The sequence below is a fragment of the Oryza brachyantha genome, chromosome 2 (genome assembly GCF_000231095.2).
Source record: "Oryza brachyantha chromosome 2, ObraRS2, whole genome shotgun sequence".
NCBI classification, from domain to species: Eukaryota; Viridiplantae; Streptophyta; class Magnoliopsida; order Poales; family Poaceae; genus Oryza; species Oryza brachyantha.
Window position 1 is genome coordinate 1168181 of NC_023164.2, and position 23847 is coordinate 1192027.

The 23847-nt window shown below is 40.5% G+C and overlaps 2 protein-coding genes across 2 annotated transcripts; one reads left to right on the forward strand and one right to left on the reverse strand.

The window, feature by feature from the left end:
• Nucleotides 1–54: 54 nt before the first annotated feature.
• Nucleotides 55–3802, reverse strand: LOC102719930 (BOI-related E3 ubiquitin-protein ligase 1-like). Its single transcript, XM_015834004.2, has 4 exons — nucleotides 3436–3802; nucleotides 3173–3314; nucleotides 1350–1699; nucleotides 55–806 (listed from the first exon to the last, which is right to left on the reverse strand). The coding sequence occupies exons 2-4, from the start codon at nucleotides 3300–3302 to the stop codon at nucleotides 258–260; spliced, it is 1029 nt and encodes a 342-aa protein (XP_015689490.1). The 5' UTR covers nucleotides 3303–3314; nucleotides 3436–3802; the 3' UTR covers nucleotides 55–257.
• Nucleotides 3803–18492: 14690 nt separating this feature from the next.
• On the forward strand, nucleotides 18493–23022 carry LOC102720209. The gene is made up of 8 exons (XM_040521279.1): nucleotides 18493–19488; nucleotides 20474–20507; nucleotides 20630–20815; nucleotides 21730–21819; nucleotides 21910–21975; nucleotides 22065–22156; nucleotides 22265–22312; nucleotides 22440–23022. The coding sequence occupies exons 1-8, from the start codon at nucleotides 19058–19060 to the stop codon at nucleotides 22564–22566; spliced, it is 1074 nt and encodes a 357-aa protein (XP_040377213.1). The 5' UTR covers nucleotides 18493–19057; the 3' UTR covers nucleotides 22567–23022.
• The last annotated feature ends 825 nt before the right edge of the window (nucleotides 23023–23847 follow it).

Here is a 23847-nt window from a genome sequence, read left to right on the forward strand (position 1 = left end):
TTGTTCAGTGCACCCAGGAAACATGATGATATCATTGCCACTCCAACGTTGGTAAGATGAGAACCCTTTTCTGTTACGGATGTGTCATGTAACAACAGCTTCTAAATCTGTATGGTTATCAAAAGACTGGAGGACCACAGCTTTATAGTCCCAATCAACAAATCTACACACCATGTAAGGAGGATACCTGAAAGGGGGGAGGGAGATATATTTTGCTTCGTATATACGGTTTCAATGTATCTATGCTAAGGCTGTTGCTATGACATGTTGATCTCAACACTACAACTCTTAGGGAACCGGCAAACAGGGCACACATCAGCATTCTTATCACAATCAGCACACAAACAGAGGTGGCGACACGGCATCACCAGCAAGGCTGCCTCCTTTGTTCTGCAGAGCCTGCAACTTCCCAGCACACCATCGGCCATGCTGTTGGTGCCGAGGAGTCCTGACTGGAAGAAACCCCCAGGGACGGCATTGATGTTCTGACTGGAAGCTGAGTTGTCCACTTCGCTGTCACCAGAGCCTTCCCTGGTGAGATTGCTGCTTTGGGCTACCATTTGCATGAGCTTGCTCTTCAGGCTGTTAGCGATAGACTGGTTATGCAGTGCCACTGACTGCCATGACTGGACTTCCAAGGCAACTTGCCTGATCTGTTCGTTCAGTTCCTTACTCTTCTTGTTCATGGCCTCCAGCTCAAGTTCTTTCTCCTTCAGCTTCTTTCCTACTCCTCGTTCAAGGGATGCAAGAAATTCGACCGTCTGCCTCTGGTTCACCTCTTTCATGCACTTAAACAATTGTTGCACCTGTTGGAAAAGAGAGATGCATTATGAATGTAAAACTTCACAACTCTCGTAGTTCCACTTGGTACACAGAAGTAAAGGCCAAAGGGAGAGCAGATAATAATCTGTTCCATTGGAAAAGCATAACCATAAAACTTTACTAGGTTAATTCAGGCTAAGTTAAGTCGAACAGTTGGAAGCAAGTAATGCAATAGCCTTATAGCCATTTGAGCCTAAGGCATATGGATCACTCCACATAATACAATGTTAAATACTTGCAGTCACCATCCACTAAGGGGTCTGGATATTTACTGGGTAGAACATGATAACATGAGCAACCCACAAGGTTGACACATTCCGAAAATATTTGGCAATGAAATGGCATTAAGATTGAATGTCTCCATGGAGTGCGATGCAACCAAAACTACCATATCACTTTTGGATAAATCAGAGCCTCGGACTATTCCAAAAAAATACTGCATGGGCCATTGAACTAAACATTTTTTTCCACATCAGGCACTAATTAGCATCTCAAATTAGGTCAAGCAATAAATTAACATTGAATACCTGAAGTTCAAAATAATAGTTGAACTCTTTGTTTTCTTTGTCTAATTCAGTCATAACTTCATCAACAAAGGATGCCATGACAGGAATTGATGGCATGCTCCCATTGCCAGATGTGATCGAAGTGTGCTCATTGTTGTCAGAGGACAGTCTTAGCCCAGTTGATACAGCACTTGGATTACCAATACGTGCAAACCGACCAGCATTCTCAACAGGAAAGTTGTTCAGGGACATCTGAAGATTGAGTAGCTTTTCATGACCCACATCGTTGTTTGTATTTCTTTCTTGGTTCATAGCAGAGAGGTGATTGTTTGCAATATAATTATGATAACCAACACTGCCCACTGCAGGAACTGCATGGATGATTAAATACATATAAATTAGTACATTTTAAGCATAAGAACTGAAATATAAAACATTTACTGTCGTGGCAAGACCACAAGAAGACAAAGTACACAGGCCAAGCTACTACCATAGAAACTACAGATGCCTCCGTGCATCAATGTTATATCGTCCGATTAATCGCGATTAATCGGGCTGATCGCCTGATCGGTCCCTTGACCTCGATCAGGGCATTCTAAACGATCAGGCCGATCAGGTTTCTAATCGTCCGATTAATCGGCGATCAGGGGCGATCAATCGGCCGATTAGATGCTCCAAACGATCAGGCCGATCAGGATGTTTTGGGCCATCTTGGAAAATCTTTTGTCACTTAGAATTTTAGTTGGGTCGGCCCATTATTTGTAGGGTTTCTTTCCCTCAAAGGTAAGTACCATCTAACCCTCAAATAATATCTCTATTGTTGCATATTATGGTGCACACTAAATAGTATATAGAATTATTGTGTTCCGATAAATATACCGCACTATTGTACCGATCAGCCTCGATTAATCGGGCTGATCGACGATTAATCGTCCTGATAGACCTGATCGGTGCCATGGCGATCAGGTCCGATCGGCCGATCAGACAACATTGCCGTGCATAACAGAAAAACTAGAAAGCAAGGACACAAAATTGATAGAGCAAGGCACTGCAAGTCCCACCTGCCAACAGAATTAGTCTAAAGAGAAATAAAAGAAACAAGAGATGCTGTTACTATAAGAATTGTCAAAATGAGTTTTAACCATCAGCCCCGTTGGACCAAATGTGGTTCATCTAGACACTGCACGCACAATAGGATGCTGTGCAGAAGGAAGCAAATCCAGAAAAAAAAAACTGATCCTAGTCTAAAAATTTACATTATGATGGAAGATGGATGATTGCTGCTTATCATTTCAGTTGCTATGGAATTCATGAAACACTAGATGGATAGAGAGAGCATGAAAACACTTCTCCACAATTTAACTTAGTGGATAGCAAATTGGGACAGGACAACATGGTGAGGGTCAATTATCGCTTCAACTCTTAAACGGGCTAGTATCCTATAGTGAGAATCTCCTAGCAACACCCTAACGAGCACATATAAGTATACCACAGTTTGATATGATACCAAGCTAAATCTCGCACTAGAGCCCATCATTATTCTTTTTATCCCAATAGAACACAAGAAAATAATATGCCGATTCCATCCAACACATTAATGAGTAGAAAAATCCAAAATATCTGCTCAACAAATGCTGGCTTAGTGGTTAACAACTCGACTTGATGAAATCATGAAAACAATTCTCTCAAGCAGCAAATTTGGCGGCACTAAATCTGAACCACATACGCTTAGAGATACACTGAACAAACGATTGCATCCGTTAAGCTAACTAAATCATATCTTACCAAGTGCACCAAGCAAATGTGGGACGGAATCAGCGCGTGCACCAACATATTGATCTCACCTGCGCTGCCGCCGAAGAGCTGCAGCTGCATCGGCGTCGCCTTGCCATCAAACAGGAACTGGCTCTCCTTCGTGATGGAGGGATAGGGGAAGGACCCCCAATTGCCACCCCCGAACATCTTCCCGTCCATCCGGCCCCTCTCCTGCCAATCACCACAACACGCAAACAAACTCATCAACAAACCAAACCCCACTAGATCACGCGGCTCCCCCTCCACTAAACCGAGATGAACAACACAGGGAGGGAGCAACCCGAGACGCTACCAGGAAGAACAAGGATCCAACGGATTGCCCCGAGACCGCAACGACGACGCGCTTCCTCCCCCCAATCGAGCACGAACCCCGACCCAATCCGATCCCGCGAAATGGTACCCTCGTCAATACGAAAGCGATCCGCGAACGGAAGCGAAGACAGGGGGAAACCGCGCGCCGCGACTGGGGGAATCGGGGAACGGTAGCTGGTGGAGTCTCCGCCCTCCGCCGACTCGGCTCGACGCGCCGCCGCCGGGGAAACCGCCGCCGTTTTAGGGTTGGGGAATCCGCAAGGCGGAGAGGCTTTGGGAAATCCGTGAGTTATTTTTGGTAATTTTTCCTTTTTATTATTATTATTTCGCCCTTCCTTTTTTGCTTCGCGTGCTTGGTTTAAAAATAAAGAAACCGCAAACGAAGCAAAGGAGAGAGAGTGTGTGTGTGTCAGAGAGTGAGGGGTGGTGGGCCGGGCCTAGATTGTTGGAGCGGCCCACGTGGTTTCCGCCCATTTGTGTCACTACGGCCCACTGCAGTTCAATGGTAAGCCCGGCCCATATATGGGCCACCAAATCAGCGCAGAAAAATATCCATGAAGTCAGTGACCCAACCATCTGTAACAATCTTATTCAATTCCTTCCATGTTATAACACTTTTTTGGTTTGATTAGATTTATATGTGTGCTATCAAATTTATATATATATATATATACATATATTGGTACATGAATGAATCTAGACAAAACTAGAAATTCTATAATATGGAACGGAGGGAGTACTACGTTGAAATTCGAATTTCAGCAAATTTTCGCTCGAGATACTTAGAATTTGAAATTCATCGAGATGGTGAACTCTGCTCGGTTACAAATCTTGTTCATCCAGACAGGAAGTTAATTGCTGGCATCCATCTCTCAGGGTATGTGCTCCATGCATTTTCAATTTTGCATACAATAGTTACTTATACATGGCTTGTTAGTGACGCCTCTGATAGTCATAGTCCGATCAAAAGTGTACATGTATACTAATCTTGTATTAGTACATTGGTACTTCGCATTATTCTGCCTTTGAGAGTAGGATTTAACAAAAGCTGCATCTTGGGCTACGGAAGAAAGTTACTTTGGCAAAAGTCCGCTGCACTGCAAGCCTGCGATGCTGTGGTGTTTTTCTTGCTGTGTGTGACATGTGCCGCGAGCAGCAAAAGAATGGACATTTTGGTGGCCACTGGCCACTGCTGCTTGCTGCTGACAGTGATGAGAAGAAGAAAAAAAAAATTACCTGCATAAAAGATCACAGAGAGAGAGAGAGAGATAGAGATAGAAAGAGAAAATTTCATGCATTTTACAGAGAGAAAAAAGGAAGCAGCTTTTGAACAAGGAGGAACAATCCATACACCCAGTAGGGAATAGAGATGATTCGCTTAACTGTCCTTTGAGATAATGAGATGAGCTTGATGAGGGGCCCAGATGGAGCTGTGTGTTTAAATTAGCTAAATTAGACAGTCAAGATTGGGGCTGGGGTTCTTCTTTGGGGCTAGTAATTAAGTGGTGGAGGATTTGATGATTCTCATGGCCCATGTTAGTAGAACTTTTCCCTGCCTGCTTTATGCCCCCATGAAGTTTGACCTCGGTTTGTGTATTTGTTCTGAATGCTATCTTCAAAAATCTTGGAGCAATTTCACTGTTTGGGATTCAGTGTTTGGTCTGAATTCTTTCCAAACATTTCTTGGAGGCAACTATCATTTTTGAAGTTTAATCATCTCTGAAGTCTAGCTGGCATTCCCATTTTGAAGTCTAATCATCATATCTGCAGCCAGGCAACTATCATCTCTAAACAACTCTGAAGATGCGTAGTAACTGCAATCCAGTCATCTCTGAGACTCTGAACATGAAGCAACAAGAGCAATTAACAAACTGCTGGTAGAAAACGACATGCATAACACTACTTACAAACGCTACCACACAAGGAGCTAGCTGATCATCTGATCTGATCATGCTATTTTTAATCCGGGCCCAAGAGCCAGCTTTGCTGAAAGTTTTCGGACAGCACGCAGTGCAGGAGTAATTAAGTGCAATGCAATGAGATGAGATGCTTTTACCTTGTCCTGAAGAAAAAAGGCAACGATAGAAATCCCAAAATGTAGAGGGCTCCCACATCGATCTGCATTCGCTGATTACGAGAGATTGCCAGGATGGTGGCTCGAACCTGAAGATTGCCACATATGTGTCCTAATCCAATCTGCCTAGTACTCCTGCAAGACTAGTACTGTAGTACAACCTTCCAAGAAAATCGACAGTGCAGAATCCTTGCACTGAAGCAAGTTCAGAAAAATGCTGCACTCCAGAACAGCACATTTGGTCACATCAGTCAAGTGATGTGTAGATTCTGCCACCATGCATGAGTGATTCTTCTCAATGCCCAATCTCATACTAGCATTAGCAGTAGTAAGCAGCACACTAAACTGATGACAAGAATGACAGCACAGTACTCCTTCTCGTTTGCATTTTTCAGTAGCAGCAACCTGAATGCATTTGTGCGTAGTATTCCTATAGATCTGATGATGCTCGTCGTGGCCAAACAGACAAGAAGAACGGCCAGGACAGGTTGTTTGGCAGATGGGAAAAATTTACTGCTACCACTGCATCATCTATCTGCCGATCCTGCATACAATAAATTTGCAAATTCACGAGCATCTGATGAAGCTAGCCTGCATCAGTCCAGCATCAGCATGCTGCACTGATGCAGCATTCCATTTCCTCCGGCTAGACTTGGGGCACGCAGATGCAGGGAGAGATTTGCATCGCACAGAGCCCGGGAAGGCTGCATCTCCAGTGGCCATCCATGGTTCAATGCAGATAGAAGCAAGGAGAAACGGACAGGGGAAAGGCGCATGCACATCCCACACGCCAAAGCGTATTCCTCTCGCTGCGGCTGGTACCACCGCTTGCTTAATTGCAGCCTCATTTTTTCCCCTTATACCTATAAGGTAAAATTTTGAATTTTTAAACTTAAATTTAAAATTAATTTTATGTTTATTTTATAGAATTTGATTCTAAATCATTAAGACATCCACAATATGAGTCAAACATGGTCTTTATAACTCTATATAGGCTACTTCACCATTGTAAGGAGGGTATTATGATATAAAATAGAATAAACTATCTTTAGCTATATAAACCACCCATATGAATTAAAATATCTCTCATCTCTCTACTGAAAGAGTTGACTATTGGATGTGATGTATTTGTTACAATCTGAGCCCTAGCTTATGTTCATTCTATCTTTATTAAAATAACAAAAGACCATCCATGTGAGTTTCATATATATACGAACCATTCAGGCTATATACATTGAGATATCCTAAGAACATAATTATGTTTTATTCATAAATATGAAGCTTCATTTTTACGTAAAAAGACGAAACGATGAACAGCTTGGTCTGCTGCTACCTCTGCACCGTCTCCCACGCGAATTTCTTCTTCCTCCTCCTGCTGCTGCTGCCGCCTTTGGTCCTCCATGTCCATGCCCTGCAACCATTTGTCTCTACCTCGGCGAATCTCTCGGACCCAGCAGCACCCGCTCACTGCACTGCTGCTTCTCTTCGTCTCTCCAGCATGCGCGCTCGCTTGCTTCCATTGGGAGAAGAGAAGGCTTCGCATCTCGCAAGCATTTCCAAGCGAAGTGGACTAGTGGAGGAGCACTCATGCTCGTGTTCTACTGTGCAACTACTCCTTTCTTGGGCTTCGCTATCCATCTCTCTCTCTCTTTTTCTCTCTCGCCATGGTTGATAGCGAGGCTGATGCATCTGCTTCACGAAAATTATAATACATCCACCCAATTGAAGTATATTTATGAATTTATGTGTTCAACGTTGACCATTCATTTTATTTAAAGTTTATAAAAAAACTTAAAAAATTCACATAGATGAAATATTGTTCATGTTTTATCATCCGATATCAACCAAAATATTAATCATTCTTTTAAAAAAAATAAGATGGACGGTCAACCATTGAACTTAAAAGTGTAAAAATACGCTCTTCTAGGTAAGAAGGTATTACTGCATACATTCACGTTATACGTACGACACAATTATACCATCTTATCTGTGTACGACTAAAACACTTTAACCGTTAATTAGGCAAATGGAGTCAAGTGAGTAGTACTGTAGCCGTTGATCAAGTGGTCGTACGTAAACCAGATGTTCGAGGTGTACGGATACCAATTTCCTACTGCGTACTGTATCATGGGAGTTTTCGCGCGCGGATCGTCGCAATCTTTCGAGCGTGCCGGCAAATCGCGAGGCCAAATCATGCCACTTTTTACTACTACTACGGCACTGCACAAGCTTGGCGTCTCGTCAGTAGTGTTCTTGTGATCTTGTCTTTACCAAGGGAGATATGACTGGTACTACTAATACTAACCACTACTAAGGTAGATTTTGGCCCATGATAATGGCAGTTTTGTGTGTGTGCAAACCACAGTGTCAATCAAAAAGGTTGCTGCTGCTTGGGATCGAGTTACAGTAGTGTGATCACCTACAGGATCGATCTAAAAAGATGAGATGGGAAGAGTAGTAGTGACAGACACTAGGCTGATACTGTTTACTGCCATTTTCATGTGCTAACCTGCGTGCTTGCATGCAAATTGTTCTCAACTTTTGATTTTGGGTAGATTCCTCATTTAGTGGAATGAGCAGAGTAGCCTTCTTGACATTTGTTATTAGCTACGGCCGATAAGATGTAAAAAAAAACGAATCGGAAAATAAAGACATTATAAAACTTGAAGATATATGTTAGTAGTGGTTTAAATGATAATTTAAAGACAATTACAAATTTATTACCGGTTTGAATTACTTCTGCAAAATTGTCATAGAAAATTACAAAAATATCACCAAAACCATTGTTTTTATGTCGTCCATGCAATATAGAAAAAACCAGTGGCAAATTTACAAATACCTCTTTTTAGTTTTGTCTACGCCTAGTAAGCTTGCCAACAAGCAAATGGTGGCCCTGCTTGCGGAGTTTATGACAACTGCTCACAGAATATTCAAAAGTAAAAAATTAAGGTTTTGTAAATAACACTCAAATTTGAAAACTCTACAATTGTATAATTCAAAAAAGAATTAGAAGCCAGAAAATGAGAACCCTAGCTTTTCAAGATAATGAAAAATTGGCTTCGCACCAAACTGTTTCTAGGAATCTTAAACTCCCAAACATGATCGACATGACACTATATAGCCATTCAACAATGGGAAGCCAACCCGATTAATTGACAGAATTAACACCACAAATTGATCCATGAACTGCATGCATGCCGAGGTAAGTTAAACAAGCTGATCGATGAGCATCTACTGCATAAAAGTGTTTCTTGCAAAGACATATAAAAAGAGAGAGAGCATAGATACTTTTAAGGACGGAATAAGCTAAAGCAGACGACGGCCCAAGTAAGATTATTCGACCAACTAGCTAGCTAGCTGATCTTGATCTTACAGTTCTTTCAGCTAATGTGTCACTTGCACATGGTAAAGTAGGTTGATCAGTTGCACACTCTGTCTCACTAACTTTTAATTTAGGGATTCTTCCAGCCAGGTCATCAGTCATCACCCAGCCAGACTCACCTCATCTTCTACTGATCATCACCTCATTAATTATCTCCTGCATGCAAGGAATTAGGACCAGCAGATGCACTTCCATTCTTGCTAAGCTAGCTTGTTGACACTACCTAATTAATTTGTTAATGCTACCAAACCTGCAGCACTGTTTCCTTATGTCTATCTACTAGCTAGTTCAAGTGCATCTAATTCATTGTTTAGAACTATCATTATTAGTTTATTACTTATCTGATTAAGCCCTGTTCATGGCATGTGCTAGCTCTGAATCTCTGAAATTCTGAAACACCACTAACCTGTGACATATCAGCAACACATAATAATATGACAAGCATCATCTTTTTTCATTGCCCACACACATACACAATCATCAGTCACACACACATGCATGAAAGATTGAAAGCTTGCATCCATGGGGCCCCAGATTAAGAACAGGGCTGCCTTCTTCCAACAGCTCCTGAGGTCGATCGGCCACGCATCGCAATTATTCATGGCTCACGGGGTCGACAGCCCGGGCGTCTCCGGGACCCATGTCTTCTGGGCTATCTATCTGCAACCACACAGTCTTATATATATTGCTGTACATATAACATTTTCTGGAGCTCACAAATTAATCCAGAGGAAAAACATTTACATTAGTTTTGCAATAATCATCAGATAAATTCCCAAGATAATTAGAACAGGGGATTTGCTCCGGTCCGACAAAAAGTACCTCGAGGGTACCGGTATCTCGAGGTACCGAATCGTTTCCCACCGTTGGATGTAGCTTAGTAGGACGTGTACTGTTAGATCAAATGATCAAAAATAATTTGGTACCACGAGGTATCGGTATCTCGAGATACTTTTTGTTGGACTGAAGCAAATCTGTTAGAACAGTGTTTTGAACAATTTTAGCTAAAAAAAGAACACATGTAACTGCATTTGCAGATTTTGTCACTGGTTCCAGAGGCTGTTAGTAACAGGCTGCTAATAATTAAGAGGGTGATTAATTAAACTAGCCATACAAAACGTCCCTTGGAAAAGGTAACAGTGAAAGATGATATGATGTAGTATCAGAGTAGCTCAGACATGGGTCCGTCCAAGCGTGGCATTTGGCGCCAACCATACATGTGTTCTCTGGACGGATGGCAATATAGGACAATGATCAAATACATCAAATCCGATCCATTATTTGGCAAAGAAAACATGAACGCAGCTAAATCCACAAGTGTACACATCATACATACGTACTCCGGTGGTGAGCCTAGCTGAGCCATCATTCATCAATCGAGATGGACAGACAGATCTATCCATGGATCGATGGATGCACGGTCTTTTCTTATAAGATTTTTAGGTTTTTTTTAATCCGTGATAGCTATTTTAGATATAAACGACTAAATTAACTATATAAAATTAAAATTTTACTTTAGGAAAATTAAACTTTCTTTTATATAGAAAATTTCTACACAAAACACAATGGTTAGGAGCTTAGTAAGTCCATGACCAGGATAATGTGCCCAGTCTATAATGAGAAAAGAACACGTCCCTATACAGGATACATTCTTACTGCCAGTTTATTTCTCGATTTTTAGGTGAATATTTCTGAACTGCTAAATAATATATTTTTATAAAAAGTTTTTACATAGAAGTTTATCATCTTATATTTTTAAATTAGATTTTTAATTTGGTATTTGTTAATTCCATCGTTTGTAACATAAAAACTATCGAAAATTAGATAATCTTTTATTCTCATTTAACAAAGAACGCAGCCGTACTAGATTGTTGCAGCAATCACACTCTCACTCGGTCACACTGGCCTCGTTTAGTTCCCAAATTTTTTTTTCCAAAAACATCACATCGAATCTTTGGACAATTAAATGAGACATTAAATATACATGAACACTAAAACTAATTACTCAGTTACGGGAGAAATTGTCTGACGAATCTTTTGAGCCTAATTAGAACATGATTAGTCATAAGTGATACAGTAACCAACATGTGCTAATGACGGATTAATTAGACTCAAAAGATTCGTCTCGCAGTTTCCAGTCGGAATCTGAAATTTATTTTTCCATTCGTGTCTGAAACCCCTTCTGACATCCGGTCAAATGTTCGATGTGACCTCTTTAGCAAAAATTTTTGCTAACTAAACAAGGCGCTGCACTGGTTTATGAATAATAATGTACAGTGCTAGCTAACTATTGGTAGAGCATGCAGTGCAGTGCAGTGCAAGCAGCCAGCAGGCAGGGTGTCTAGATCAAAGATGAGGCCATTTTTCCTCTGAATTGTTGGATGATTAAGTTTGTCCAATAAGAGAAACGCATTATTAGCAACTAAAAACAATGTATCAAAAAATTTATATGCATGACCTTAGCGATCTAAAAATAAGTGTTATAAAATAAATTATGATAAAAAAATCCTTAAAATCAATTTCAAAAATATTATAATTCGGCTTATGATTATAAGCTACTGGCAAAATGATAAAGCTGTTATGGGGTTATCTCTCTGCATAAAGGTAGCTAATTAAGCTTAGGTGATGATGGATGGATTCATCTGCATTGCAGCAACCTAACCTAGCTAGCTGCATGATGGAGTGATGGGAGCTAATTGCTAGCTAGCTATGCAAATTGCAAGCATACATGCGTACATCGTCCTAGCTTGTGGTGTAACAGTGAGTGTGCTCGCCGCACGATCTGATTGGACGGCTGAGATGTGCTGGCTGCGTTGATGACTCGCTAGCAGTGACGTGGTCCATATTCCATGACTCTTGTCGGTTGGTTATATCGGTAAGATGTCGATCGGTGTGTTCGCATGCATGCTGTCCCATTTTTTTCATTTTTTAAAAATATTTTTAATAAATAATACAATAAATTTTAAAAGAAAATATTTTTACCGTATAAACCGTTTGGTTATACCAACACCATTGATGTGACAAGACGACACTGTCACATGGAGTAGATGGTGTGACAATATTGTATTGCCACGTCAATATTGATGACATGACCAAGAAGTTCATATAATGAAATTATTTTCCTTCGATGTTTAGTAATAAAATTATTTATTTAAAAGATTTAGAAAAACGAAAAAAATTCCATCCCCATACCCCCAAAACCTAATCCGAATATCCCCTACTGGCGTTGGGGCGAGCTTAGTCGCTGATGATGAAGACGGCATACAAATCTCAGATAAATTAAGGAATGTTAGAACAACAGAAGTTCGTATGATTTTTGTTAAAATGTAGTATATCAAAACCAATGTAACAAAGAAGCACCATATCTGTTTTGATACGCACGATTCTTATGAATTCAACTAATATACGGGTGATGTACTGATGTAATATATATGAATATACTGTTAGTGATAAATACAAACCCTAACAAAATCATCATCGTCCTACGTATCTTCGCATTGATGGACCTAGCTAATATGATGTACTTATGATGCTAGCATGGCATCATTACAGCTAGCTAGGACAGAAGCTTCCATTATGTCACAGTTAACAGTTTTTGTCGGTTATCTGCCTATTAATGAAAATTGTCCATTTGGTCCTTACGTATCGTTACTTGACAATCGTATCTACTACTAATACATGTCACATGATATACAATGGCTAAATATAAGTAGGTATGTAGTATGACCATGGTATTGGAAAATGTAACTATCCCCTTGTTTAATTTGCCCCCAAAATTAAAAGAGAAATCTAAAAAATACCATTAACAAACGTCTAAGTCTAAGAAATACCATTGACCAGTGCTAGTTCTAAGAAATGTCATTGTACAAACAAATTTATCTAAGAAATATCATTATTGTTAAGGTTCCGTTCATTTCTACCATTAAATACATTGTTCATACTATAACACTTAACAGAAAAATATTGACGGAACCCTAAAGACGATAAATTCGTTTACACGATGACATTTTGTAGTGTCATACTCGTCGATGGTATTTTTTAGAATTAAGTGTCTGTCAATATCATTTATTAGATTTTTCGCTGGTGGTCAGAGAATATGAAATTGTGGAGCAAAATCTGCTGTAAATGCACATGTATTCGGACATTCAGGTGGTGTTTAGATTGAGAAAATTTTTGAAAGAAGTGTCACGTCAAATATTTGACCCGATGTCGGAAGGGGTTTTCGTACGTAAATGAAAAAAAAAATTTTATGGCTAGCCTAGAAACCGCGAGACGAATCTTCTGAGCCTAATTAATCCGTCATTAGCACATGTTGGTTACTGTAGCACTTATGGCTAATCATAGACTAATTAGGCTTAAAAGATTTTTCTTAAGATTTCTTTCGTAACTGTGCAATTAGTTTTTTGGTTCATCTATGTTTAATGTTTTATTTAGATGTCCAAAAATTTGATTTGATGTTTTTGAAAAAATATTTGGGGAACTCAAGGCCTCACTATTCAGCAAGAAGCACATTTCAGAGCGGTCAAAATCGCCGGATCGAGGCAAGCAAAACTGGACATGCAGAGTGAAACTGGGAGAGCATCGTGGCCGTACACGTGGGGCCTAGATTGGCCATTGATTGGTCCGATGCAATGCAGCAAGCAGCCAAGCACAGCTCGCTCGTTCTCTGCATGGTCTCCTCCCCTCTCTCGTGCTCCGATGCGAGCTGCTGTGACAGCGACTGCGAAAGCGACGCTGTCTCTTCTTGAGTTGCTCTCTCTCTCTCTCTCTCTCTCTCTCTCTAGCTCTCTCCATGCAATGGCATTGCAAAGCTCTTCTTGCAGCTAATGCAGAGAGAGAGAGAGAGAGAGGAACTGAGGAAGATGAAACAGTGATGTAACATGGACGCCATGGATGAGAGGGTGAGAAGCTACCAATGCTCGTCCCGTTTCCATGGCATGCCGGCAAGGGAAATTCGATGTGAAGCTGTAAGCCATTGCCATGCAGTAAATGCATTATTAGTTGTTAATTACCCACCCACACATACTAAAGAAACTGAAACATCTTGCATCAAATACAGTTCTGTTCATCATCTTTGGGTCCACTGCTCCAGTACTGTACTCAAGATGCCTGCTAGATTCGATCTTCTGATCATCCAACAGCGACAGTAGTTATTACTGTACATCCGGTATGCTGACACTACATTTTCATCTCTCACAAGATAGCAGCCTTGGCATCTGCATCTTTGCCTAATTGGTACTTATATATAGTTATTATGTGATACTTAAGGCAGTGTGTCATGTGTGCTTATGCAGTGTGGCAAGCTGTAAAAACAAGTATGCTGACTGAGAAGAGAGGAGCTAGCTGCTTGGTACTGCTTTGCCTTTTGCCTTTCTCTTTTGTCTTCCTTTGTTTTTTTTCCCAGATTTTGCTTTGCCCTTTATCTGTGGAGAGTGATGGCTGACCTTCTGGTGTGTGTTCCTTTAGCTAGCTAGGGTCCTTCAGTCCTTGCATAAAATCAATTAGGTTTTTGGAAGGAGAAAAAGAAACATTATTGATAATTATTTTCTTAAGCACTGGGATTTTCTTTCTAGTTGATTTGTTTGTTTCCAGCAGGTTGAGGTTCCCCTGTCTTGGCTGTTCAGTGTTGAAATTCTGATTCCACTGTTTTTGGACTGTCTTGCCTGTCCATTATTGCCCAAAAAATGATCTTTTTTTTAGTGTTTCCAAAATTATTTTAGATGACATTTTGGTCTGATCAAGTTTGGCATATAGCAAAGTACTACATCAAGTTTGGTATATGAAACCCTTTCCTTTTTTTTCTCCTCAATAAGCTTTGCCAATTTATCTCTCTCTCTCTCTCTCTCTTTCAGTTGTACTACATAATCATCAAAGCTCGCATATTGGGATTCATCAGAAAGATATCATCAGCTGGGGAGAATCTCCACTAGTCGTAATTAACTATCAAGATTTCCCTACAAAGATTAGCTTGTGGAGCTCATCATAATCATCATGCATGGGACAGCACTGCGTGGCCCTAATTGAGAATCCCCCCGTCTGTTTGGCTACAATCTCATCACACAAATCAATTAGGCCGCGTTCAGCTGGGAAAAATTTTTTGGAGAGAGATCATATCAACGTGTACGGTCACATATTTAAAATATTAAAAGTAGTCTAATTACAAAATAAATTTCAGATTCCGCTTGAAACCATGAGACGAATCTTTTGAGTCTAATTAATCAGTCATTAGCACATGTTGGTTACCGTAGCACTTACGGCTAATCATGTATTAATTATGCTTAAAAGATTCGTCTCACGATTTTTTCCATAACTGTATAATTATTTATGTGTACAAATGATATTTTTAGTAACTAAGCAGGGCCTTAGTGCACAATAATAAACAAATGAGCACAAACAGTAATCTTCAGAACAAAAGAAAGAAGTCGCATATGAGAATCATGATGCCTCCAATTTCTTCTCCTGCATACAGCTAGCTATATACTACTGGTAGCTCTCATGGTGATGGATTAAGGACCTAGCTGCAGCATCAGTGCTTCAGAAAAGTGCAAGAGGACAAGACATTCATTGTGCAATCAGGCTCGTCGTCTTGCCAACTGCTCTCTCTGTCAAATTTCTGAAACAGTGGATCATCAATCTCACCCAAAAACGCCATCATTAACCCTACCTAATGCTAATTCTAGTTTGCATCAAGGAAGAACTTTGCCAATTATATTAAGATAACTAAAACATTTAGAAACTTTTGTCAAATGCTAGGATCATGTGCATGGGCCTCCTCTGATCTGAATGGTCGGTCCCTTTTAGCTTGGCTATTTAAGCTAGCTTGGCTTAGGTTTAAGGGAATAAGTGGTGTGCTCTTGTGATCTTATCTAGTTTTATCAGCATATTCCAAGCACTGCCCGGCAAGCTTGCTGCTTCTGTTAAATGTCCAAGAATCCACCTTTTCCCTTCCAAGCATCTTTTGTAAAAACCACCAAATGTATGTTCACTACTCATTCAAGTTGTTCATGTAAGGTTCTGTTCTTTTGTTCTAATTGTTTTGATGATTTGTAACAACTATTCGAGGATACGAATGAGTTAGTTCAATATTATGACGTTCAAAATGGATCTAAAATGGTTTTATAAAGAAATCATATGTAGAATGTTTTTTATTTGAAAAATCATATCGTTTAAAACAGCGCGAATCTGTATCGCTCATTTCATCTTTGATGGAATGACACGATGTTATTATTAGAAAAGGTAAAAGATTATCTGATTTTTATGATAGCTATTTTATGTTATAAATTATGGAATTAACTGTTATAAAATTAAAAAATCTACTTAATGTGAATTATATAAACTTTTATATAGATTATTTTTGTTAAAAATACATAATTTAACAATTTAAGAAACATACGTGCAAAAACCATGAAATAATATGGCAAAAAAGAACTTATTGCTCTTGCGTATTCTCGGACCAAAAGAAATAATCTGTAGTTAAAACAGGGAACTCTCCTAAACACTTTTTTTAATATATACTTGAAATTAAAGAAGCTTTATTCTTTTGTCAATTTACTCAATGACTTTTAGGGGTATTTGCAAATTTACTTTAATATTACATCGTGTAAGAAACCATTCCTTTCGGAAGAAGATGCATTTATTTCTGGTGGACCGTGGACTGACTAACCCAGTTTTCCGGTGGTGCTACCTTCGTCCGATAATAACTTTATTTTTCGTTTTTTCGTGTACAACGTTTAATCATTTATCTTATTTAAAAAAATTATAAAAAAACTTTAAAAATTAGTCACGCATAAAATACTATTCATATTTTATCAACTAGTTACAATAAAAATATTAATCGTAAAAAAATCAAATAAGACGAATCAAAATATTATATAAAAACCAAAAAATAAACTTATTAGGAGACGAAGGTAGTAAATCTGTACTACAGTAGCATAATATATAGTAGTAAAAGAACAACATAACCAATCCTTTTTCTGTCATTATCTTCAGGCCTTGTTTAATTCCTAAATTTTTTTCTAAAAATATCACATCGAATTTTTGGACACCTAAATAAAGCATTAAAAATAAATGAACCAAAAAACTAATTGCATAGTTATGGAAGAAATCTTAAGACAAATCTTTTGAGCCTAATTAGTCCATGATTAGCTATATAAGTGTTACAATAACCAACATGTGCTAATGATGGATTAATTAGGCTCAAAAGATTCGTCTCGCGGTTCCTAGACTAGCCGTGAAATTCGTTTTTTCATTCGTGTCCGAAAACCCCTTTCTGACATCCGGTCAAACGTTCTATGTGATATTTTTATCAAAAAATTTTGGCAACTAAACACCACCTCAGTTTCTTGAGACAGCTACCATTTGGGTGTGAACAGATCTGAAAAAGGCAACTGTTTGAGGAGCCCTGTGCTTAAACCTGAAGGAGAGAAAAAGAAAATCACCGAAAATTCTTTTGTCGGTCGGTGGTGGTGGTGGCTAATGCTATAGCACAGCACAGCATCGTCGTCTCATCAGATTTTCGACGAACTTTAAACTGGATTTGACGCGACAAAAAGCAGCCTTGGCTTGGTTCCATGCAAGTGCTCCTGCAGCGCCTAGCAATAGCAAAGCCAAGCCAAGGCATGACCATGGTCAATCCAAAGGGAAAGAGGAGAAAGCAAACTGTGCACTGCTGTACATTTGTCCATGGTGGCATGGCCCATTTCACAAGCCAAGCCACCACCTTTTACCCCCTTTCACAAGCCACACCTCACTCCTCTCTCTGTCTCTCTCTCTCTACAACCAACTCATCAAGCAATCATGAGAGAGACAGAGATGATTAAGGAGAGGTTGATTTTGATTGAGCCCTTGTTTAGTTTCTAAATTTTTTTTTCTAAAAACATCGTATCAAATTTTTGGACACCTAAATAAAACATTAAACATAGATGAACCAAAAGACTAATTGCACAGTTATAAAAGAAATCTTGAGACGAATCTTTTAAGCCTAATTAGCTCATGATTAGCTATAAGTGATACAGTACCAACCTGTGCTAATGACGGATTAATTATGCTCAAAAATTCGTCTCGCGGTTTCTAGGCTAGCCGTGAAATTTGTTTTTTCATTCGTGTCCGAAACTCATTCCGACATCCGGTCAAACATTTGACGTGACATTTCTTCTAAAATTTTTCTCAATCTAAACACCACCTGAGATGTTATATACTCTCTCTTCCATAATGTAAGATGTTTGACTTTTTTACTTGTAATGTTTGATTATTTGTCTTATTTAAAAATTATAAAAATATTATTTATTTTGCTTGTGACAACTTTATGTATGACTTATATTTTTTATATTTATACTAAATTTTTGAATAGAACGAATGGTTAAAAGTTATAATAAAAAATGAAACATTTTGTGTTAGGAAACGGAGAGAGTAGATCTTCTACGGTCCGAAGAAAACACAAAACAGTAAACAATTTTGTTTGTGTGTCCCCATTTGGGGAGGTGCATGGTGAATGTATCATGAGAGTATGGATATGTATATATATACAGATTTCCCTCCAAAGTGGGATGAAGCAAAGCATCTCATTCCCCATCCCCACACCACCCCCACCCTTCTTCTCCTTCTCTTTCTCCTTCCTCTGAATTCCCTTCCCTGTTGCGTGCAAGCATCTCTCCTCGTCTTCCTCCTCCGGTTGCTTGTGTCGGCTCCTGCATGCTCGCTCACATTCACCACGCTGTTTCTGCTGCCGCCTCGCTGCTCCGTTTGTTTGCTACCCTAGCTTGCTCTCCCTTGTCTGATGTGTGTGTGAGAGAGAGGAGAGGAGAGGATCAGTGTGAGAGTGTGTGTGTGTGTGTGAGATTGAGCAGATGGGTAGCTTGTGACGCGAAAGTTGGCATCTTTTCTTGGCTTGGCTCACAGCTTGGGGGCTGGGAGCCCACTGTTTCTTCTCCGCCTCGCCTTGGCCGCATTCCTTCCTTGCCTCCCCTCCTCCTTGCTCCGTTCCATCCATCCATGCCATCGGTGTGAGGAGGCCCAGCCGTTGGTTGGTTGCGAGAACGCCGCCTGCGTTGCCTCCTCTTCGCTCGCTACAAGAAAGCGTCGTCCAGCGCTCTGCTCTGATTCCTCTCTGCATTGCTGCGGACGACGGCGGCGACGACGGCTGAGCACATGTTGGGAGGAGGCGGCGCGGCGGCGGCGGTGGCGGAGATGAGGTTCACGACGGGGGGCTCGTCGACGCGGTCGTGGGAGCCGACGGTGACAGCGGACACGTCGGACCTGCACTACTGGATGCAGTGGCGGGTGGCGGTGTGCGCGGCGTCCGTGCTGGCGTGCATGGCCGTCGCGGCGTACCTGGTATGGCGGCACGAGGGCGCCGGCGCCGACCGCCGCCCAGGCGGCGCCGGCGGCGCCGCCGCCGGGAACAAGGAGAGGCGGCTCCCCGGCGTGCTCTACGACGACGAGGCGTGGCGGCCGTGCCTCCGGGACATCCACCCGGCATGGCTGCTCGGCTACAGACTCATCTCCTTCTTCGTCCTGCTCAGCCTCCTCATCGTCATTGTCATCTCCGACGGCAGCACCATCTTCTACTACTACACTCAGTAAGCCGGCCACTCCATTTTTCATCTCTACAGCTTCTTTTTTAGTGTTTCCTTATCTGTTTCTCCCCCCCTAAAAAACATGCCCTTTTTTTAGCTTACTTGGTGTTCTAGATGCAAAGTTTGGTGATAAAAATTCTTTTTTTTAAGGCAATGAATTACATTGATTAAATTTTTTAATGGTCAATGTACTGCTAGAAGTTTGGCATTTGTTCTCCTTTCTTGTAATTTAGATTTTTCAGGGAATAAAGGGTGCTTTCCCATGAAGCAACTGGTTTCTGAATTATGAATGTTTCCTCAATAAATAACTAATGAAAACTGTCAAGCAAATTCCTAGTAGCATTTTTTTCTGATAAAACTACTAATGCACAATTGGTGGTTAACAACGGTTTGCCTTTTAGCTTAGACAGCAAGCGACGCGCCTGACCAGTTTGGTTTTATTGTTCTTGCGTACCAGGATTTGTGTACTGGCAAATCTGACATCTTATGAACTGTTTTATCTGTGACTCATTACCTCAATTTAATAATTGCGGAAGGACCTCACGGCACATGTTATTTGAAGCGCATTAAAAATGCATCCTTTTTGTGCAGTACGCTGAACAGTGTCATTACTGATCGTACTCAGTTTATCATACCCATCAGCTACTGCAATTCTACATTTTCTATACTTTTTAATTAATGGAATGGACAACACTAAGAATACCCACTCCAACTTAGCTGCCTGATCCTGTATGACTTTGTGTTCCATTACACATTTCTAACACTAAGTTAATCAAATCTGACCTTTTGATAATATATATATGACCTTTTTGTTGCAAAATTTTCTGGTGTCAGCATATTTCTGAATAAACAAAGTAGTGTATCTGGTCGCAAGAATGAAATATCGTTACAGAGATCTGCTAGTTGTTGGCGTTTGTAACCCTGCTCCCAGATGTAGCATTTGTCGCCAGCTTTCGTCTAAGTGGTTGTTGAACTGTCTATAATGCAGGTGGACCTTTATTCTGGTGACGATTTACTTCGGGGTAGGCCCTTCATCCTCTTTCCATAGCAAAATTCTACACTGAATTCATGAATCCAATGATTCATGTCGATTATCTTTACATCAACACATCTGAAGAAAAAGATTGTTTTTTGAAATGTTCAGCTTGGCACGGCGCTGTCAATATATGGGTGCAGCAAATTTGCTGATGAGGATGACACTGCAAGAACAGACATGGAGCTCGGCTCTTACGCTGTCCATGGAGCCGGTGCTAAACCCAATTTGGGTCAGGAAGATGGCACAGGAGAGATTGCTGGATTCTGGGGGTACCTACTCCAGATCATCTACCAGGTAAAGAGGGTTTCCATGCAGCCATGAACTTAGAATAACCATCCACTTGTGAGCCTTTTCGGATTTGTTATCGAAGAGAGTCATCTGCACTGACATTTGCATCCATGGAGAGGGGTCTGATCTCATTAGGCTTTTCATATGCAATTATTGCACTAACAACTAAAGTACGTTGGTGGTGTGCTCTGATGAATTGGATTCCGTTTTTAAAGATTACATGTGCCCACATACTATAGCATCTTTGTCCGGTCACGTTTCAAGGGCTCTCGCATAGCCGCCTAAATGAGCTATCTTGTTGTTGGTCCTATCTAAATGTTTAGATGATCTCTGCAAATCTCATTTTTTTCCTTGAACCTGAAGGGCTGAATCAGCTTTAAACAGCTTTGTGTGAAATGTAGGGCTGACTCTTTTAGTAGTGCCATCAAGAATAAAGACAACATGTTTCCTTTGTGTTGATTTGCTAGGCCTAACTGTACCCAAACGGTGACTGAATACCTGCCTACGCTGAAATAGGACAGAATGGAACTGTTGATCTGCATTGTGATAAATATTACTAGTAGATAATTATATGGATGATAATTTGAGTTATAGCTTCATCTTTGTTGGGCTACTTTGTACACTTAACCACCAAAACTTTATAATGTATCTCACCTTTTGAATTTATTCATATTCATAATATTTGTGAATGCACTTTTTGCATAGCTTTGATTTATCCTTATTGTAAAAGTACTCGCTTATTGTAAACGAAAAACAAGGGTATCTGCTCAACTTACGATTCTCAAACCAACGCCATTACTCATGACTTTACTTACAACTGAGTAATAGCATCTAACAACTAGCGAAAAATTTTATGTATGTTTACAGTTTACTAGCCATTTTACTGAACCATTATCCTGACCTTTAATCTGCCATGGCAGACAAATGCAGGCGCGGTGATGCTTACGGATTGTGTGTTTTGGTTCATCATCTTCCCATTCCTTACAGTTAAAGATTACAATCTAAATTTTGTAAGTATTACATGCTTCAGACCTTTGCTACCTGCCATCTCATATTTTGACCAATGCAATGCTAAAAGTTCAGTTATTATCTTTCGACAGTTGTTGATAGGAATGCATTCAGTTAACGCCGTTTTCCTGCTAGGTGAAGCTGCCCTAAACAGCTTGGTAAGCAGATAGTTACTGAACTCGACTGGTCAAGTAATTCTGTCAATGCGTAATTTTACATTTACCCAGTGCATTGAATGATTTTACAGAGCTTCCCTTGGTTCCGAATCGCCTATTTCTTCCTGTGGACCGCTCTTTACGTCATTTTTCAATGGATTCTCCATGCTTCAACTCCACTTTGGTAAAAAAAAAAAATTACTCCTGTTCTCTCCTAATTACTGAACTAAAAGTAAAAACAATACTTGCATATTTTTGTCACTGATCATTATATTTCACATCTATTTGTCAGGTGGCCATACCCATTTCTCGACGTTTCAGCTAATTTAGCTCCTTTGTGGTAATGCCATTCATTACCTCCATACCATGACATTTTCTCCCATGCTTCACTTATGAAGCTTATCATCTGAATCCATCGTGGTCACAAACTTAAAAACAGATTTCTCATGGAAAAATTCTTTGTGCAGGTACTTCGCCGTCGCGATCATGCAGTTACCATGCTACGCAGTCTTCAGACTGGTGATCAAACTGAAACACCACCTGCTCACAAAGTGGTTTCCAGGCTCGGTTGTGAGAGGTTCATCGACACCATAAGCCAGGCCGTCATCCTCCTCCTCCTCCTCCATTGCGTAAACAGTTTATACAGAAAAGGCAATGGTGAACAGCACAAGAAAGAATAATGGCAGCCTGTGGTGGCATCGGCATCGATCGATCACCGACTCCCCCCTCTTTGCGAGATTCTTATTGCAGCAGGTGTCCTCTCCGAGCAAAAAAGAAACAGGAGGGGGCACATGATGCGTTTTACTTACACCACCGTATAGTAGTAGTCTGATAGATGTAAATTGAAGCTTACAGGTTCAGAGATTCAGAGAGTTCTTCTTTTTTTGCTGTAATGGAAACAAAGAAAAGAGAGAGTGAGAGTGAGATGGGGTTATGTATAGCTTGACTCATTGACTGATTTGGTCAAATGGAGGTGATATTTGTTAGTAACATTTTTTCTTTTTGTAGAGTTGATTAATTAATGGTCATTGTATATGTGATTAATGCTGATCAATGGATGCAAATTGTGGGGTTCTGTTGTTAAAATTCATTTGTTTATGCAAATGTAGCACATGTATACAGTTGCACTTGAGAGAGGGATAGGGAGTGAAGACGGGCAGGGCTCTTTTTGGTTTGGAGGATTTTCAGTTAAAAATAGAGAATCTCCCCCACCAAAAAACTTAAAAATAGAGAATCAAAAACCTTTACGTAAAAGCATGTGAAATTCATGTGTGCGAAGAAAACGGACAGATTACCGAGTGGTCAGGTGGTATGCCATGACGAGGCAGCGTGGGGCTTGTTGGAGAGAGGAGCTCCGATTCGCAACTGGCAGAGACGGATCCAGCGTGGTGACTTCAGTCCCCTGCACATTGGATCCCTCATAGAAAATAGAGAAGAGAGGAGGAAGAAGAGGAAGCTATAGGAAAAAGAAGGTCCTGATCCGCCACTGGCAGCCGATGATCACCGGAGAGAACGCAACGGGGGCAGCGCCGGCGGGACGGGAGCAGCAGCGTCGCATGGCCGTGGGGAGGGAGTCATCGTTACACGTGGCAGTCATGCATTGGATGTGATTGTTGACTAGTCTACAACTAATAAATAGTAGCAGGCCCGGCACTTTCCGCAACCGATTCATGGGCTGAATCAGGTGGGCCTCCAAGTACTGGGCCGACGCTGGTCTAATTTGGTCCGGCTGCCCCAGCGGCCAAGCCACGTGGACGCGTACCATGTATGAAATTACTGCTAATTTGCTAGTATTATATCTGTTTCTTTATTTGACATATTTTACTTTTTAAAATCCATGCTCGGTCATATGTATTATTTAAAAAGTTAAATAAT

What these genes read in the sequence shown, in the direction of transcription:
- LOC102719930 (XM_015834004.2), bottom strand. Translation starts at nt 3,302, where the DNA reads ATGGACGGGAAGATGTTCGGGGGTGGCAATTGGGGGTCCTTCCCCTAT. An exon ending in GCTCTTCGGCGGCAGCGCAG is followed by an intron (nt 1,700 to 3,172) that starts GTGAGATCAATA and finishes TCATCCATGCAG; the next exon opens with TTCCTGCAGTGGGCAGTGTT. An exon ending in ACTATTATTTTGAACTTCAG is followed by an intron (nt 807 to 1,349) that starts GTATTCAATGTT and finishes CTTTTCCAACAG; the next exon opens with GTGCAACAATTGTTTAAGTG.
- LOC102720209 (XM_040521279.1), top strand. Translation starts at nt 19,058, where the DNA reads ATGTTGGGAGGAGGCGGCGCGGCGGCGGCGGTGGCGGAGATGAGGTTC. An exon ending in AAGCTGCCCTAAACAGCTTG is followed by an intron (nt 21,976 to 22,064) that starts GTAAGCAGATAG and finishes ATGATTTTACAG; the next exon opens with AGCTTCCCTTGGTTCCGAAT. An exon ending in CATGCTTCAACTCCACTTTG is followed by an intron (nt 22,157 to 22,264) that starts GTAAAAAAAAAA and finishes TCTATTTGTCAG; the next exon opens with GTGGCCATACCCATTTCTCG.